General features: G+C 33.6%; 2 protein-coding genes across 6 annotated transcripts in view; one reads left to right on the forward strand and one right to left on the reverse strand.

Annotated features, from left to right (window-relative positions):
• Positions 1–15,852, reverse strand: part of nAChRalpha1 (nicotinic acetylcholine receptor alpha1) — a 389,306-nt gene that overhangs the window by 40,874 nt on the left and 332,580 nt on the right. The gene's annotated exons all lie outside the window — the stretch shown is intronic.
• Positions 1–15,852, forward strand: part of LOC141451058 (retinol-binding protein pinta-like) — a 71,495-nt gene that overhangs the window by 11,985 nt on the left and 43,658 nt on the right. For both annotated transcript variants that reach the window (XM_074122084.1, XM_074122085.1), the window contains one exon: positions 649–796. In XM_074122084.1, the coding sequence (XP_073978185.1) occupies positions 649–796 (148 nt within the window). The remainder of the gene's footprint in view (positions 1–648; positions 797–15,852) is intronic.

Genomic DNA, 15,852 nt, shown 5'->3' on the forward strand with positions numbered 1-15,852 from the left:
TACAATGGTTATAGAACTATTAAATGGTTTTTATTAGTACTCCGTAAATAAATTTGTACTTACAGAAATAAGAAAATATAAAGTGGTTAATAAATTACGATTATTTTAAAGAATTTACTTGAATGATGTGTCCAATGTCACTATTATTATACCTAATAATTTATTATTAAAATCTTACTACCATTCTAATTATTTTTGTTTAGACCTTCATTAGATTTATTTTATTTTTTAAATTTGAGACACATCAACAACTTAGATCATTGGAGCCCGAAGCTTTTTTCACAGCTCTGCCGACCTCCGGTCAGTGTTCTCTCGTTACAAACAGGATAGTGAACTGTAAAAAGCTCCTCGGAAGAGGAATATTAAGGGCTAGCAGCTGTATCTGAACCATTGATCGCGTAGGAATTCAGTATGCACTTAGCTAAATCCCTTCCCAATTAGATTTATTACATGCACTTTGATTAAGTGCAATATCTCATTATTGTTTACTGCATGTACTGAATACAGTTTCATTATATGCAATTTATACCGAACTCACCTGACATTCTTGTTGAACCAATGTGGATAAGTTTCATCCATATTTTTATTTATAAATTATTTTATTGTAATATAAATAACTAAATATTACTTGTAATTTGTATTTTCTAGATGAAGCACACCTTAGTGGATTTGTCTCCAAAAAATAAGGAAAAAGTTTACAAAGAATATGGTATGACCAAACAGGGAATACAACAAGATGTACAATCGATTAAAAACTGGTTATTGAAACAACCACATCTTCCTCGTATTCACGGAGGTAAGTTCGATTGGATTATTAAAAATTGTCCTATTTAATTTGATTCTAACGAATACCAGGTCGGCTGTGAAGTTTAGCACTTTTTCGAGAGCATTCTGAGTGAGAAAGAAATGAAATGAAACAAATGTTATTTTTGGGATTGATAATAGAGAATTTAAAAACGGCATGAACAGTATTCAGAAATAACTTGATACCCTTTCATCGGTCGTCAAAGAATGACATAACTCTTGGTAAAAAAAGCTAGTCGACAGATTAGCCTAAGTCGAAAGCTTGGCATAATAAAGTTTTATAATGACTGAAACTGGCATTAATTTTTTTCATCCTATAAGAAATTTCGACACTCCATTTAATCGAGTTTTTTCTTATTCTTAGATCTAAGTCTTAGTTCAGAATCACAAATCTAACCTTACATTACAAATTACTGTACTTATTCTAAACTTCTTTTTAATACACTTTAGCTTAGAAAATGAAAACTCATCTGAACAATTTGTAACAATTAACGTTAAAATTTAGTTAAAAATTGGCTGAATCTTCCAAGTTGAAATTCTTGGTTAAAGCCCAAAACCAGTTCCATGAAATGTTGTCAAGTGCTTACTCACACTTGTATAGAATGTTAAGACACTAATCGTTAAAGAAAAATATCTGTCGAACGTTGTCCTCATATATTCTACGAGGGTCGTTTGAAAAGTCCGTGCAAAGTCAGAGAGATAGCACTACTGGCGCGTATCGAGGTTATGTTTAGTTAGTAGCATCTCTTGGAAGAACACACACCAAGTTTCAGCCAGATCGGTCTATTTCTTTGTGTTTGGCATTCGTTTGAATCGAGGAAGTCGAGTGATTTTCTCACGCTTGACCAAAAACGAAATCGTGTGAAGTGTTGCAAGGACGGTTTACAGCTGTTCCAGAAGAATCCGCATGACTTTAAGCGTCGTTTCGTCACTGTGGATGAAACATGGATACATCACTACACTCCTGAGACCAAAGAACAATCTAAACAATGGGTTACCAAGGGGGAATCTGCGCCAAAAAAAGGCGAAGACCGTTCCTTCGGCCGGAAAGATTATGGCGACTGTCTTTTGGGATTCGCAAGGAATAATCCTCATCGACAATCTGGAAAAGGGTAAAACTATTACAGGTGCATATTATTCATCGTTATTGGACCGTTTAAAAACCGAGCTGCAAAAAAAACGCCCACGATTGGCCCACAAAAAAGTCCTTTTCCATCACGACAACGCACCAGCTCACACCTCAGCAGTTGTGGTCGCAAAATTAATGGAAATAGGGTTCCAACTCGTTTCACATCCCCCCTATTCTCCAGACTTGGCTCCCTCGGACTACTATTTGTTCCCCAATATGAAGAAATGGCTGGCGGGAAAAAGATTTTATTCAAACGAGGAGGTGATTGCAGAAACGAATGGCTATTTTTCAGACTTGGACAAATCCTATTATTCGGAAGGGATCAACAAACTAGAGCAGCGTTGGACGAAGTGTATAAACCTAAAAGGAGACTATGTTGAAAAATAAAAAAGGTTTACCCCAAAAAATTAAGTAGTTTTTATTTTTGCACGGACTTTTCAAACGACCCTCGTAGAAAGAAAGGATGCATTGAGTGCAAATAATCACGCAACTAGACAAGGAAGTGAAGCTTTCACTCGCCAGGTCTGATGAATAATTGAAAACAATAAAACAATAATCCATAAAATCTATGAATGTATACTTACAAATAAATAATTTTTAAAACCAAAATCACAGTGAAATTATTGTTTTGTTAATGACAGAGTTTTTCTATTTTAAAATTGATTGTCTTTGGTTTTTTTGTTTCTTGTTAATATAGGAAACTAATTTCTTTAAGTATTGACGACAGTTGCAGTGATGTTGAATGATGATAGTTACTTTCATTTTTATGATTTATAAACATGAGTTACTGAAGTTCCTCTTCAAAATATGAGTATAATTTAATGATATTTTTAAGTTGTACTACAGACAACCACCGTAATTCTACTTCAATACACTTTCATATGCTTGCATAATCTTCAACGCCAACGACTCATTGGCAAAAACTGTTTATTAACTGAAAAGATTTACTGATTTACATTTTTCATTTCGAGTGATTTTAGTTGGTTAAGTTTGGATTGCAAATTTACTTGATTTAAATTTTGTAATATCTAAATGATAAATTTATGTGAACATATTTATTTGAAAAATTCACAACTCTTCAATCTGCCTTCCAAGAGACGCTTCTCAGAGTTCTAAGGATGTTTCCTTCAGATCAAAAGAGAATTCTAAGAAAGTCTTGGAGCTGGTAGACAGACATAATCTTTCAGTGTCCCATGCACGTCTGTTCGCAAAGCTCTTCCCAGATATTCTCGAATTTGCCCCGGATTAAAACTATAAGAGAGTTCTAAGAATTGTACGGCCTATAGGTTCTGGTGATTGCCATCCTTTCCGGAATATGATCCAGAAAATGGTCTCGAATGCCTTAGCAAACTCAAAGAACTATGCAGAAATAATGCATTTACTCTATTGTGGATGCCGGGACATTTCGGCGTAGAGAGGAATGTGGTAGTCATTTCTTTCATGAGCTCTTTCCTTGGGGTAGACGATGATTTCCTCTGGAAGGAGTTGAAAAGTGAGGAGATGATTTCCTCTCCATGCTGAGCTAGAAGATCTATCTGGCCAACCATAGCCCGAACAGATCTGAGGAGTGCCTCGGCTAAATAAAGATCAATTTAGAAATGGTACCTTACGCAAGCATAAGGGACATGATTCATTAAGAAGATACTTGAAGAAGGTACGCCTCTATACGTGCATATTTTGTTGGTAGAAGGAATGACTGCATCACACATCTTTAACCAGTTTAGTGTGTTTGAAGTGTATACACGTCTAACCAAATCTCTGTTACAGAGCGTTCGACGTGTATACTCGTGAAAAATATAAAATCGCCATTAACTATAAAAACCCGAAATTTTGATAAAATACAGTAAGAATATTATTTGGTGGGATGTTTCCTTTATCTTACCAATAGAACTGCGGTGGGAGTCAGCCAAATGATATGTGGTTGGTATATGTTTGGTCTCCGCATTAAAGATTTGGAATTACGTACACAAATAGAAGCTCTCAACCCTTGTGCAAAGCCGTTTTTACCTTAGATAGAGATTCAGACCTCAGTACGAACATGATTTCTTTTTGCATAGAATTCAAAGTTCTTTTCTTCCTTGTAAAAGCTCTTGCGTCTCTAGTTAACTAGAGCAATGCATACGTGAAGCGGTGCAAGATTTTGAATGAGCACAAAATGCTCTGGTAATCTCAAGCCCCAGAAATTGCAGAAAAAGTCGCTTGTAGTGACTATTACGACGTTGTAAACTTTTGGTTGTTTTGCCCTGCATTCGACGTGTGTACACGTCATTGTCTGATTTTAATTCCGCACACTGTGAAGGGGTTTTTAAAAATTAAATTCCACGCTGAACTGGTTTAACTGACTGCAACGTCGTTATCCAAGAAAAATATATCTTTCTTGTAACCCTCTCAGGGAACTTGAGATTTCTCCGACATCTGGGACTTGTGGAATGATGTAAGGATTGACCGGGAGCTAGTCCTTACTCATATGGCTCCTTAGCCATAATAGTTCTTAATAAGGTTACAGTACAAAGTTATACTCCGAAAATGAAGGAGGAATGAATACACTTCTTAAACCGTGGTAACCTTCAGACTATTTAAAGAAATTTTGGGATAGTGAAGGCGATAGACTGGGATGAACGATACCTAAACAGTTTTAACACCCCACCATTTAAGTGAGGGTACCCAAATTCTGTTAAATTTAAATTTTTCTCGAAAAATTTTCAAATATGAATGATAGGTATTCCTGTAGCAATCATTCCATGTTTAAGAAAAATGTAAAGACGTTAAAACTATTCCAAAAATTATTAGTCAAACTGTGATTGTCAGAGTCTTTATTCAGTGCTGATTTACGGATTAGAAGTTTAGGTTTGTCATTATTTGGAAATTGTCCCGATAAGGTCTTCGAAAGTTTCCTTCATCTTGTTTAAAGCTATTTAGCAACATAAATTTTTTGGGAATGCTGATGATGGCAGGTTCCTTAAAAAGTTATTTCGGTATAATTTACGTATTTATCATTTAGGTAATGCAGCAAAAATTATTAGTCAAACTGTGATTGTCAGAGTCTTTATTCAGTGCTGATTTACGGATTAGAAGTTTAGGTTTGTCATTATTTGGAAATTGTCCCGATAAGGTCTTCGAAAGTTTCCTTCATCTTGTTTAAAGCTATTTAGCAACATAAATTTTTTGGGAATGCTGATGATGGCAGGTTCCTTAAAAAGTTATTTCGGTATAATTTACGTATTTATCATTTAGGTAATGCAGTTCTAACTAAATGTGTTGCGAAATTCGATTTTTGAAAAGAAAAACGAGTTCTTCGTAGGTGTTCTCACCTAATTTTTTGATTAATAAAAAAACCTGGGAGAATCTATGAGACATTTCTTTATTCCACTTTAAGATACATATCTGAATACATTTACATAACTGAATAAGTTGATTACATTTTTAGCTTTCTAAGCTGATTTTAGGGCGGGTTGCGTAACACAATGATAACAATAATAATAGTTCACTCCAACCTATAGATATGTCTGAAGTTAAAATATTGATAATCTAAAGAGATCTCCGAATAATAAATTATCTAAAATAAATACCAATAGATAAAACACCTATCTTTTGTGACGCGAAGGATTCAAAACCTAATGGAGAGTTTTGATTGTAATATTACAGCTTCCTCAAAAAAACAAAAGGATGTGATATAACAAAATGTTAGTACGTGATATATGAATTTCATTCATAACTCATGAATAAACCATTGATCATTTTATTTACTATAGTAATGATATTTCTGTCTCCATTCTATTACCTTCGTCACAAAATAGCCAAACACTTTGTAGACAAACAGGTAACATTATCAACTTGTTACTGTTACTGCCTGTCACAATGAGCTAACTGATAATATTTACATAGTTTAATTTTATGTACGTATATGTATATTATGTAATCATTAATATTAATAATATTTTTAGTCATGGATTTTTCACAAAATAAAAGTTTTGTAAATCCCTAAATTTCACAAAATGTTGGTTTTTTCCCCCCGAAAATTGTGTTTCTATGTCAACAGAAAAGCAAAACAAAGAAATACGCCCCTCGGTACTCCAAATTTGTATTATCTTTGTAAATATGAAGTTATAAAAGCACAGCCAGTTAGTAAAACAATTTTTTTTTCAATTTTATTTTATAGATTCAGAAATCTTATTTTTATTCTTTACTGTATTTCTTTTAACAATAATTTTTCGTCCAGTTTCCTTTTCCTTTACTTGGCTTTTTAGCAGGTCTGTGTTTTGTCCAAGCGGAAAACTTGCCTCGTAGAAAGCCTAATACTGTATGGATCCGAGTCATGGACACTGACAACTAAAGAGCGCAATACCCTTAATTCGACAGAAATGGGATTCTGGAGGAGATTTTTAAAGAAAACAATCTTCGATAGAGCCCAAAATATGGTTATAAGGAAAGCCGTCGGTGTAGATAAAACCATACTGGATAGGGTGGATGAAAGAAGGCTGTATGTGGACATGTCCTTCGCATGAGCGATACGCGCCTCCCAAGAAAGGCTTTCTGCTGGCAGACAAAGAAGAGGAAGGCCTCCGTAATTTAGCGGCACAAACGATGAAACTTGGTAAATCGCCGGCACAAATGATGTGCAAAATTTGGTTAAAAAAACTCGGTGGTGGCCATACCAACATGACGGACGTAAGGCCTATGAATAGCTGGCTGGCGCAGGTAAAGGAACTAATGATAGGCGAAGTCTATGCGAAAGCGACGCTCAGGATAGAGAAGGGTGGATGCTTGGCGCAAGAAGAAGAAGAATTTTTCGATCGTATGCCACTCTTTTTCAAAGTCTGTACGCAAATTGTGCAGGTAATATTTGTTTTATTTTTATTTTTAGCCTAATACCAAGAAATTCGGATCAAAATTATTACAGAATTGATAAAAGAGGTCTCAAAAAGTTCAAAAATTGAGGGTATCCTTAAAATACAGCTTTATTTCATAAAAACCTTGTTGAGAATACATTTTGAATCCTCTTTTGGATTACGAACTTCATTACGTTGAATTGTTTCATAAAAAGAAAAAGTGATCCTAATGTCGACAGTTTACTGAAAAAACTACTTGCGCCAATGTTTACGTAACTGGTTATATTTTTTTATAATATAATAATAATAATAATATATTATTGAGCAGCGGTAAGTGTTTTTCTTTTGTTAGCTTCAATGAGCGCAGAAACCATAGACGATCACACACATCACACTTATGTCCAAATGGATTGTTGACAAACGTCGTAGTGAAACGTGCACTAGCTGCTGCCCAATGTGTCTTCATAATCGATGATCGAACACCATCTATGCCTATACAGTCCGTTGTCGTGTAGAAGCGATTTCATCATCCACTTGCATAATTTCAACCGCCCCAGCTGCAGATATACTGACACCGTCGTTGATCCGCTCGGACGCCTTAATTTTTTTTATGTTCCCGGCACAGCTCGACTCGGTCATATGGTGTTTTATTATTACCATTCGATTGTTCTTGAGAAGCCCTTTCCAACCGTATACGATCTCTGTATTTGGTTTTGGCTTTTCGACGCGTATAGGCCGACATTATATATTTTTGATAATATTTTTTTATTCTAACACCTTATTATATTCACTGTCACTATTTTACACTAATGTTTTAAATACAATCGATAGATTGTGACGACAGCTGACGATTAAAACTTAAACGAACATCGTAGCTTCTCCGAGTCAAAAGTTATACAAATTGCAAATCTTGATACGCAGCAAAATTATCTCAAAATGGCGGCCTCGCTTATCGTAATGAATTCTTCGATCCTTTAGCTATCCAGTGGTCTAATTTAATTTTGGATGTAAACTATAATGCCAAACTGTATCCCCCCATTTTGTTATCATTAGGTTTTTTGGATTGCCTCCATATGATAGCAAATTTAAAGACGTATTCACGTCAAAAAGAAAAAAATACGACAAAATACAAAAGCTACGACTTGAAAGAATTATTGAAGACATTAAGCTGAGAGAAGAAATAAGTAAGTAAATCGAACTTGAATTAGTCGGATTCTGTACCAAAACTTAATTCAGAATAAGTAGTAATTTGATGTATAGAGATTCGAGGTATGAGCATCCTTACTCTCGAAACCTGAGTACATTATATTTAGATAGAAACTTAATTTTGGTATTTTACAAGAATTTTTGAGATATTTTGTTCAAACCATTCAGATGATTTTTTTTTTTAAACTGTTTTTCCAGACTTAGGGGACTTCAATTTGGATATCTCAGACTAAACCAGAACTTGAAATCGACAATTTGATATGATCGAAATTATGTTTTCTTTTAACGTAGAGAGAAAGTAAACAGATTTTAATTAAAAAATAATTGTAATTAGTAAACACTGAGAAAACACAATAGAAGATTGTTAACTTTCAATATTCAGTTGCGCTGTCACATATTGTTAATAACAAGGTCACTTCCGGCGAGTTACTGTCTCTTTTTTAACAACTACTACGCAATTTATTAATTGAATTAATATTAATTAGTTTAACTAAAACAGTTAAGATCTTTATAACCTGGTATTTCATTTTTGCTACAATTGTATTTCAAGATTCTTTTAAATTTTAAAAAAACTTATTATGTTGGTTATAGAAGTTTGAAAAGTAGGTAGCATCTCTTAGAGAACACACACCAAGTTTCAGCCAGATCGGTCTATTTCTTCGTTTGGAAGTCGAGTGATTTTCAAAAAATGGACGAAAAAGAATTTCGTGTGTTGATTAAACACTACTTTATGAAAGGCAAAACGCCTCAGGAGACTAAAGAGAAGCTTGATAAACATTATGGTGACTCTGCACCTTCGATTAGAACAGTTTATAAGTGGTTTCAAAATTTTCGGAGTGGCCATATGGGCACAAATGACGCTGAACGTTCTGGACGCCCTGTTGAGGTTACTACTCCAGAAATCATTGATAAAATCCATGATATGGTGTGGATGACAGAAGAGTGAAGGTGCGTGAGATTGCTAGTGCTGTGGGCATCTCGAATGAACGGGTACATAATATTTTGCATCAACATTTGGACATGACAAAGCTATCCGCAAGATGGATGCCGCGATTGCTCACGCTTGATCAAAAACGAAATCGTGTGAAGTGTTGCAAGGACGGTTTGCAGTTGTTCCAGAAGAATCCACAGGACTTTAAGCGTCGTTTCGTCACTGTGGATGAAACATGGATACATCACTACACTCCTGAGACCAAAGAACAATCTAAACAATGGGTTACCAAGGGGGAATCTGCGCCAAAAAAGGCGAAGACCGTTCCTTCGGCCGGAAAGATTATGGCGACTGTCTTTTGGGATTCGCAAGGAGAAATCCTCATCGACTATCTGGAAAAGGGTAAAACTATTACAGGTGCATATTATTCATCGTTATTGGACCGTTTGAAAACCGAGCTGCAAGAAAAAGGCCCACGATTGGCCCACAAAAAAGTCCTTTTCCATCACGACAACGCACCAGCTCACACCTCAGCAGTTGTGGTCGCAAAATTAATGGAAATAGGGTTCCAACTCGTTTCACATCCCCCCCTATTCTCCAGACTTGGCTCCCTCGGACTACTATTTGTTCCCCAATATGAAGAAATGGCTGGCGGGAAAAAGATTTTATTCAAACGAGAAGGTAATTGCAGAAACGAATGGCTATTTTTCAGACTTGGACAAATCCTATTATTCGGAAGGGATCAACAAACTAGAGCAGCGTTGGATGAAGTGTATAAGCCTAAAAGGAGACTATGTTGAAAAATAAAAAAGGTTTACCCCCAAAAATTAAGTAGTTTTTATTTTTGCACGGACTTTTCAAACGACCCTCGTATGTTGGTTATAGAAGTTTGAAAAGTAGGTTAACCACTGCACGCAGTAGACTATTACTTGAAAGGATGACCACTGATATGTATAAAAAGAAGCGCTTCCCATAAGATAAACAATGTTTACAAAGAACTGTAAAAAAGAGTTGCCAAGATATATAAACTCATATTTTAGAAGTACTATTTTGTTGTTTGAAGCTTTTATTTGTTAATTTTAATTTGGTGGCTGTGAATATATAGTGGTGAACTGGACTCTCAGAACTCTTGAGAAACCACGCGATTAGATTTTCTCCTCTCAGGTGCCTCATTTCAGGAATGTTTAAGGAATGAAAGTTGAGGACCCCACATTTGAAATACCTTTCTTAGGGAATGTTAATTCGTTTTTCATTTCCTCCTGCCGAGTTCGTTCACCTTTATTATTGGAATTATACCAACTCTACCTGAAGCTCTTGGCAAACTTGGTGAAAGCGATTGAATAAGATTGTAACTATATTTCCTTAATCTAAATGAACTTTAAAAGGTTTTTTTTTGGGGGGGGGCATTTAATTTGTACGCGGGCAGCTTAAGATAATTAATTAGAATGCTTTTTCTCAATGTTAAGCTTCATTATCAGTTCTTAGAACGCTCATGTGTCTTATATACATCATTGAGGAAAGAAAAAAAAGAATGAAATTGCCATTTTTAGATTTGTGCAGCTTGTCCTGAGAAAATTGCGGATCTTACAAGACCAAGGGACCACCAGAACTGCATGTTTAGAGATGTATTATTAAACGACTATAGTATATCAGTATCTTTCGATTAATTTGAGGCCCTTAACCAGTTTAGTTTGGAATTTAATTTTAAAAAGTGCCCACAGTGTGCGGAATTAAAATCAGACAATGACGTGTACACGCAGGGCAAAACAACCAAAATTTTACAACGTCATAATAGTCACTGCAAGCACTTTTTTCTGCAATTTCTGGGGCTTGAGATTACCAGAGCATTCTGTGCTCAATCAAAATCTTGCACAGCATTGCCTAGTTAACTATAGACGCAAGAGCTTTTACAAGGAAGAAAAGAGCTTTGAATTCTGTGCAAAATGAAATCATGCTCGTACTGAGGTCTGAACCTCTATCTAAAAGGTAAAAACGGGCATTGCACAAGGGTTGAGAGCTTCTATTTGTGTGCCTAATTCCCAATCTCTAATGGGGAGACCAAACATGTACCAACCACTTATCATATGGCTGGCTCCCTTCGTCCCCCTCCGTATAAAATACTTGGCAGTTCTATTGGTAAGATAAAGGAAACACCCCACCAAATAATATTCTAATTGTATTTTATTAAAATTTTGGGTTTTTATAGTTAATGGCAATTTTATACTTTTCACAACAAGTATACACTCGATCGCACCGTAACAGAGATTTGGTTTGACATGTATACACGTCAAACGCGCTTAACTTGTTTAAAGTCTTTCATTTTTTGATGTCAACTACACAATATAATATTTTCAAACGAACAAGATGATCTGAAAAGTCGATTCGGAGAAAGTGATCCTCAGATGAGTTTACACAAAAAGAAAGATCCTTAAAATAAATATACTAGTGGTGGCAATATCCTTAGAAGACCGTGTTAGATGTGTTAGTTGATATTCCAGCTTTAAGGATGCAATCAATATGGGAAAAGATGATCTCTCGTAAATCCTATCGACATTCACGGTTTACAAGAAATAATGATAAAAGAGCTCTAAAAGAGAATTAATCTCGCACCGCTATATGATTATGTCAGAATGGACAAAAATTTAGTTTCATTACTTTTTTTTGAAATTCACGCTACATGTCTTCGAAGCGCATTTTGACAGCGATAATAAAATAAATAATTACTTATAAATATATTTTTGCATTCGATTAAAAATAAATCCAATTATAGCTCTAAAAAATAAGTTGTTACGGCCCCCAAAAAAATTGTGCAAAAAGTAAAGGAAAGGCGAGGAAATGTTAGTTTTAAATTATTCTAAAATGACAAAACTAGAAGAATTTAGCAGGTTAAGGGACCTCCAGAACGTGACACATGTCAATATGTGTCATGTGTCATCTCCTACCTGGCCTATTTTGGAATATTGATAGGTAAAAAAAATCACCTTTAGTTGTCAAATCTAGTCGTGCTACCGTACGTCCAAACTCGTCCATTATTCTGTACATAATATAATAATTTAATTGTTCAATTAGTTATTCATTATTCTTTATTTATTGTACTAAATTCTTGTTGTTGTTTGTAAAACAAACAGTTGATTGTTTAAAGTCATCCTTAATTTCGCTGTATAATATTCAATTTTCAGCAGTAATTAATACTTTAACTAATGCAACCTATTTGCAGTTTCAAGTTTTAAAATGTAACAATAATTGTGTGTCCAAAAAACTATTATTATAATTTGATTAATTGTAAAAGCCGTTCCTTGTATCACCTCTAATCTCTAAATTTCGCAAACTAGCCAGTATATTGTCTTAACAATAATCAGTAGCCTGCTGACAGACCTGTAACTACTGAAATTTTAATTAAGTTGAATATAAATCAACTAAAAGGATTATAATTGTCATAATCATAACCAATAATCCAAACCATAATCCAAAAAAAAAGGTTACAATTTTGCTGATATTGACTCAGTCCAAAATATGGGGTTTTCTTTTTTTATTCTGGGCTCAATTTTCGGTGGACACTAGGGTGTTTCAAAAAATGATGACTTTTAAATTTTAAAGAGCGCCGAGCGAAAAATCAAAGTTCATTTAAAAACAAAAAGTTTCGTCCGTATTAGAGCGAAATCGATTAATATTTACAGATCGCTACCATTGATCAAAAGATTTTTGTTTTGCTTTTTCTTTATAATAAAAAATCTTAATTAAATGTTTTGTATCTTCTAAAATTATTAGCAAAACATGTAATTGTACAAAGTTTATTTAAATATAATTTGCTATAAACATAATGCAGTTGGAATCATTTTGATGGCCATTTTACTTTCAAAGTTATGAATAATTAAAGAAGCTGTATTTTTTTAAAAAAAATATAATTTACTATCAATCAATCAATGTCAAATAATAACAATAAATGCAAAATATTTCCTAATTTAGACGTTTCAGTAACCAAATTTATTTGTTTTTTAAATTCTGTACGAAACACATAAAAAATGAGGTGATTTTAACGTTAATTAATCGAAATTTTTCAAAAATGTATATTTTTCTGAATATTTTTTTAAAAAAAATACAGCTTCTTTAATTATTCATAACTTTGAAAGTAAAATGGCCATCAAAATGATTCCAACTGCATTATGTTTATAGCAAATTATATTTACATAAACTTTGTTCAATTACATGTTTTGGTAATAATTTTAGAAGATACAAAACATTTAATTAAGATTTTTTATTATAAAGAAAAAGCAAAACAAAAATCTTTTGACCAATGGTATCGACCTCTAAATATTAATCGATTTTGCTCTACTACGGACGAAACTTTTTGTTTTTAAATGAACTTTGATTTTCCGCCCGGCGCTCTTTAAAATTTAAAAGTCATCATTTTTTGAAAAACCCTAGAAGACACATTGGGTAAATCAATTACGAGTAGTTTAAAATTGAGTTGTATTTATTCTTTGAAACACCAAAAGCTATCCTCTAGTATCGAATGTCTTTTAATTTTATACGTCTTGTCTTGCAAGACTCTTGTTGGCAACTGGTCGCCTAATCTGTAAAACTGTTCAGCAATTAATGGAATTCGAAATAAACTTTTCAAGAATTTGAAATATTCTTATATTGGAATAGTCTTATTTTAATCTCAGTACTTAGGAATGTAGAAGTTCTATCTAACTTGCCACTTACTTTTGGACGTCATCTCAAGCTGGTGATTTTCTTATTCAAAGTCCTCTATAACATAGTTGACTGCCTCAATCTCTTTCTAATTCACAACTTTCATGTTCCTTGTTTTTTATTTCGATCGAAATTCTCTAACTTTCAATTCTCAGTTTCATAAATTCAATTATCTAGAAACTATCTCCCTTACTGCAGAAGATAATCGTTCACTCCTCTTATAGAGCTATACTTGAACATTTCTCTACTTTTTTAGCCTCTTTTTATATCTATTCTCCTAACTGCATAAATATAACTGATAAATACAACTTAATTTACATTATGTTTTATATATTTTAAGTTTTGGAATTAACAAAAATCATTTTTTTTATTTAGTTTATGTACAACTTTGTCGGTAATTTCTCTGTTATATCATATAAAAATAAAGAAAATACTCTTTGGCGTGCGTTGGCCAGAGCGTAGGCTACCCAGAAAGACAAGATGTTAAGAGAATAAATCAAGGCTGCTTTCACACGGAAATCCTGTATCTTTATTGGTCATTTGCCCAAAATTATCATCATTATACAAAAAAACATTATTTTGGGATTTCCACAAATAGACAGTCTTTGGAGGACTAAAACTTTACTTAATTTTTTCTAAATGAGTTTCACAACTCATGTGACCTCTAAGCCAGAAAATGGTTCTACATATTTTCCAATTTTATTTCTAATACAATGGTAATTAATTAAAAGATAAAATAGGTTAAGTAATACTTTACTTTGATGAAGAAAGAAAGGTTGAAACAAGATTGCTCTCATCTGAGATTTACTTTAATATGGGGAAAGTCAAGAGTATGATTACGTAATAGACCGGAAGAAGGTTAGCCGGATAGACTGCAAGTTTTACTGCAGTCTCCTTCATTCAACTCAGGCACGCTCTATGCGTCACACTTTTATCTGGAGTTACATTATCGTCGGTATTTCTTTATATTTTTTTATAATTAAATGTATGCCCTTGCGGTATTATTTAAAAAATAATACTATGGTTATAAGTATATTTAAAAATACTACTTTACGATTTTTAAATGATTTTTTTTTTCTTTTTAGTATATTTAAGTATCGTTCCATACTTAAATCTGAGCTTTGAAATAAATGATTTAATGGTTAGCATAGACAAGCTGTTTGCAGTTTATAATTTAGGATTAGATAACCAACGGACGGTTTGAAAATTTGTAATACTTAATTAAAACTGCCTGAAGACGTAGTCCTCCCCGTTTACATACAATCTGGTTCAATGTCCTCTTTTTTGTGGTATACCTTCTTATTAGATGAATCCTGTAGAACTCTTTTTTTAAATAATAAGCTACAAACGCTGTTTAACTTTAGCTTTTAGTTTTTTACATTGTTTACAATAATCAAACTCTTAGCTGTTTGTCTGGTTCTATTGCTGCTACAGTATCTAAAATTCAGGCAAGCTATTTTACAATTTTTTACAGTTGTGTTCAATCTTTGGCGTGTTTTACACTAGCACAATTTTGCACTTAAAAATTGCTTTTATTTACGCGCACAAACAATGAAACTTGGTTAAAAAAAAGCGCGGTTTAAATCAAAAAAGGTCAAAAATCTCTTCAACAAAAACTTTTCAGCAAAAACTCAACAGTTTAAAATGTTGAGTAGGGTTGATTAAACGACAAAAGGTTTACAAATCAGCAAGTACCCAACATTTCATTCATTCTTCAGTTCGTAATTTCTGCCATTTAGAAACGTACGAAAAAGTCATGAGTTTTATACAAATTTTATAACAATAATATAAATTGAGTTACCGCATTTGATTTTCGTTAATATTTATTTATAATATCGTTTAGAATTTATCAGATGTCATAGGCCCTTATGCTGGCCATTTTCAAATACAAAATATTTGTTCAATAAACTGAAGCTTCAATAACTAAATTGCTGAAATTGCGAGCTGAAGTACGAATGAAATGTTGGGTACTCGCTGATTTGTGTACCTTTTGTAACGACAAACTTATTTAAACACAATAATCTCTTATACGAGGGCCGTTTGAAAAGTCCGTGCAAAGTCAGAGAGATAGCACCTACTGGCGCGTATCGAGGTTATGTTTAGTTAGTAGCATCTCTTGGAAGAACACACACCGTGTTTCAGCCAGATCGGTCTATTTCTTTGTGTTTGGCATTCGTTTGAATCGAGGAAGTCGAGTGATTTTCAAAAAATGGACGAAAAAGAATTTCGTGTGATTAAACACTACTTTATGAAAGGCA

This window comes from Rhodnius prolixus, unplaced genomic scaffold (genome assembly GCF_049639745.1).
Source record: "Rhodnius prolixus isolate KJV_2025 unplaced genomic scaffold, Rpr scaffold_8, whole genome shotgun sequence".
Classification (NCBI taxonomy): Eukaryota; Metazoa; Arthropoda; class Insecta; order Hemiptera; family Reduviidae; genus Rhodnius; species Rhodnius prolixus.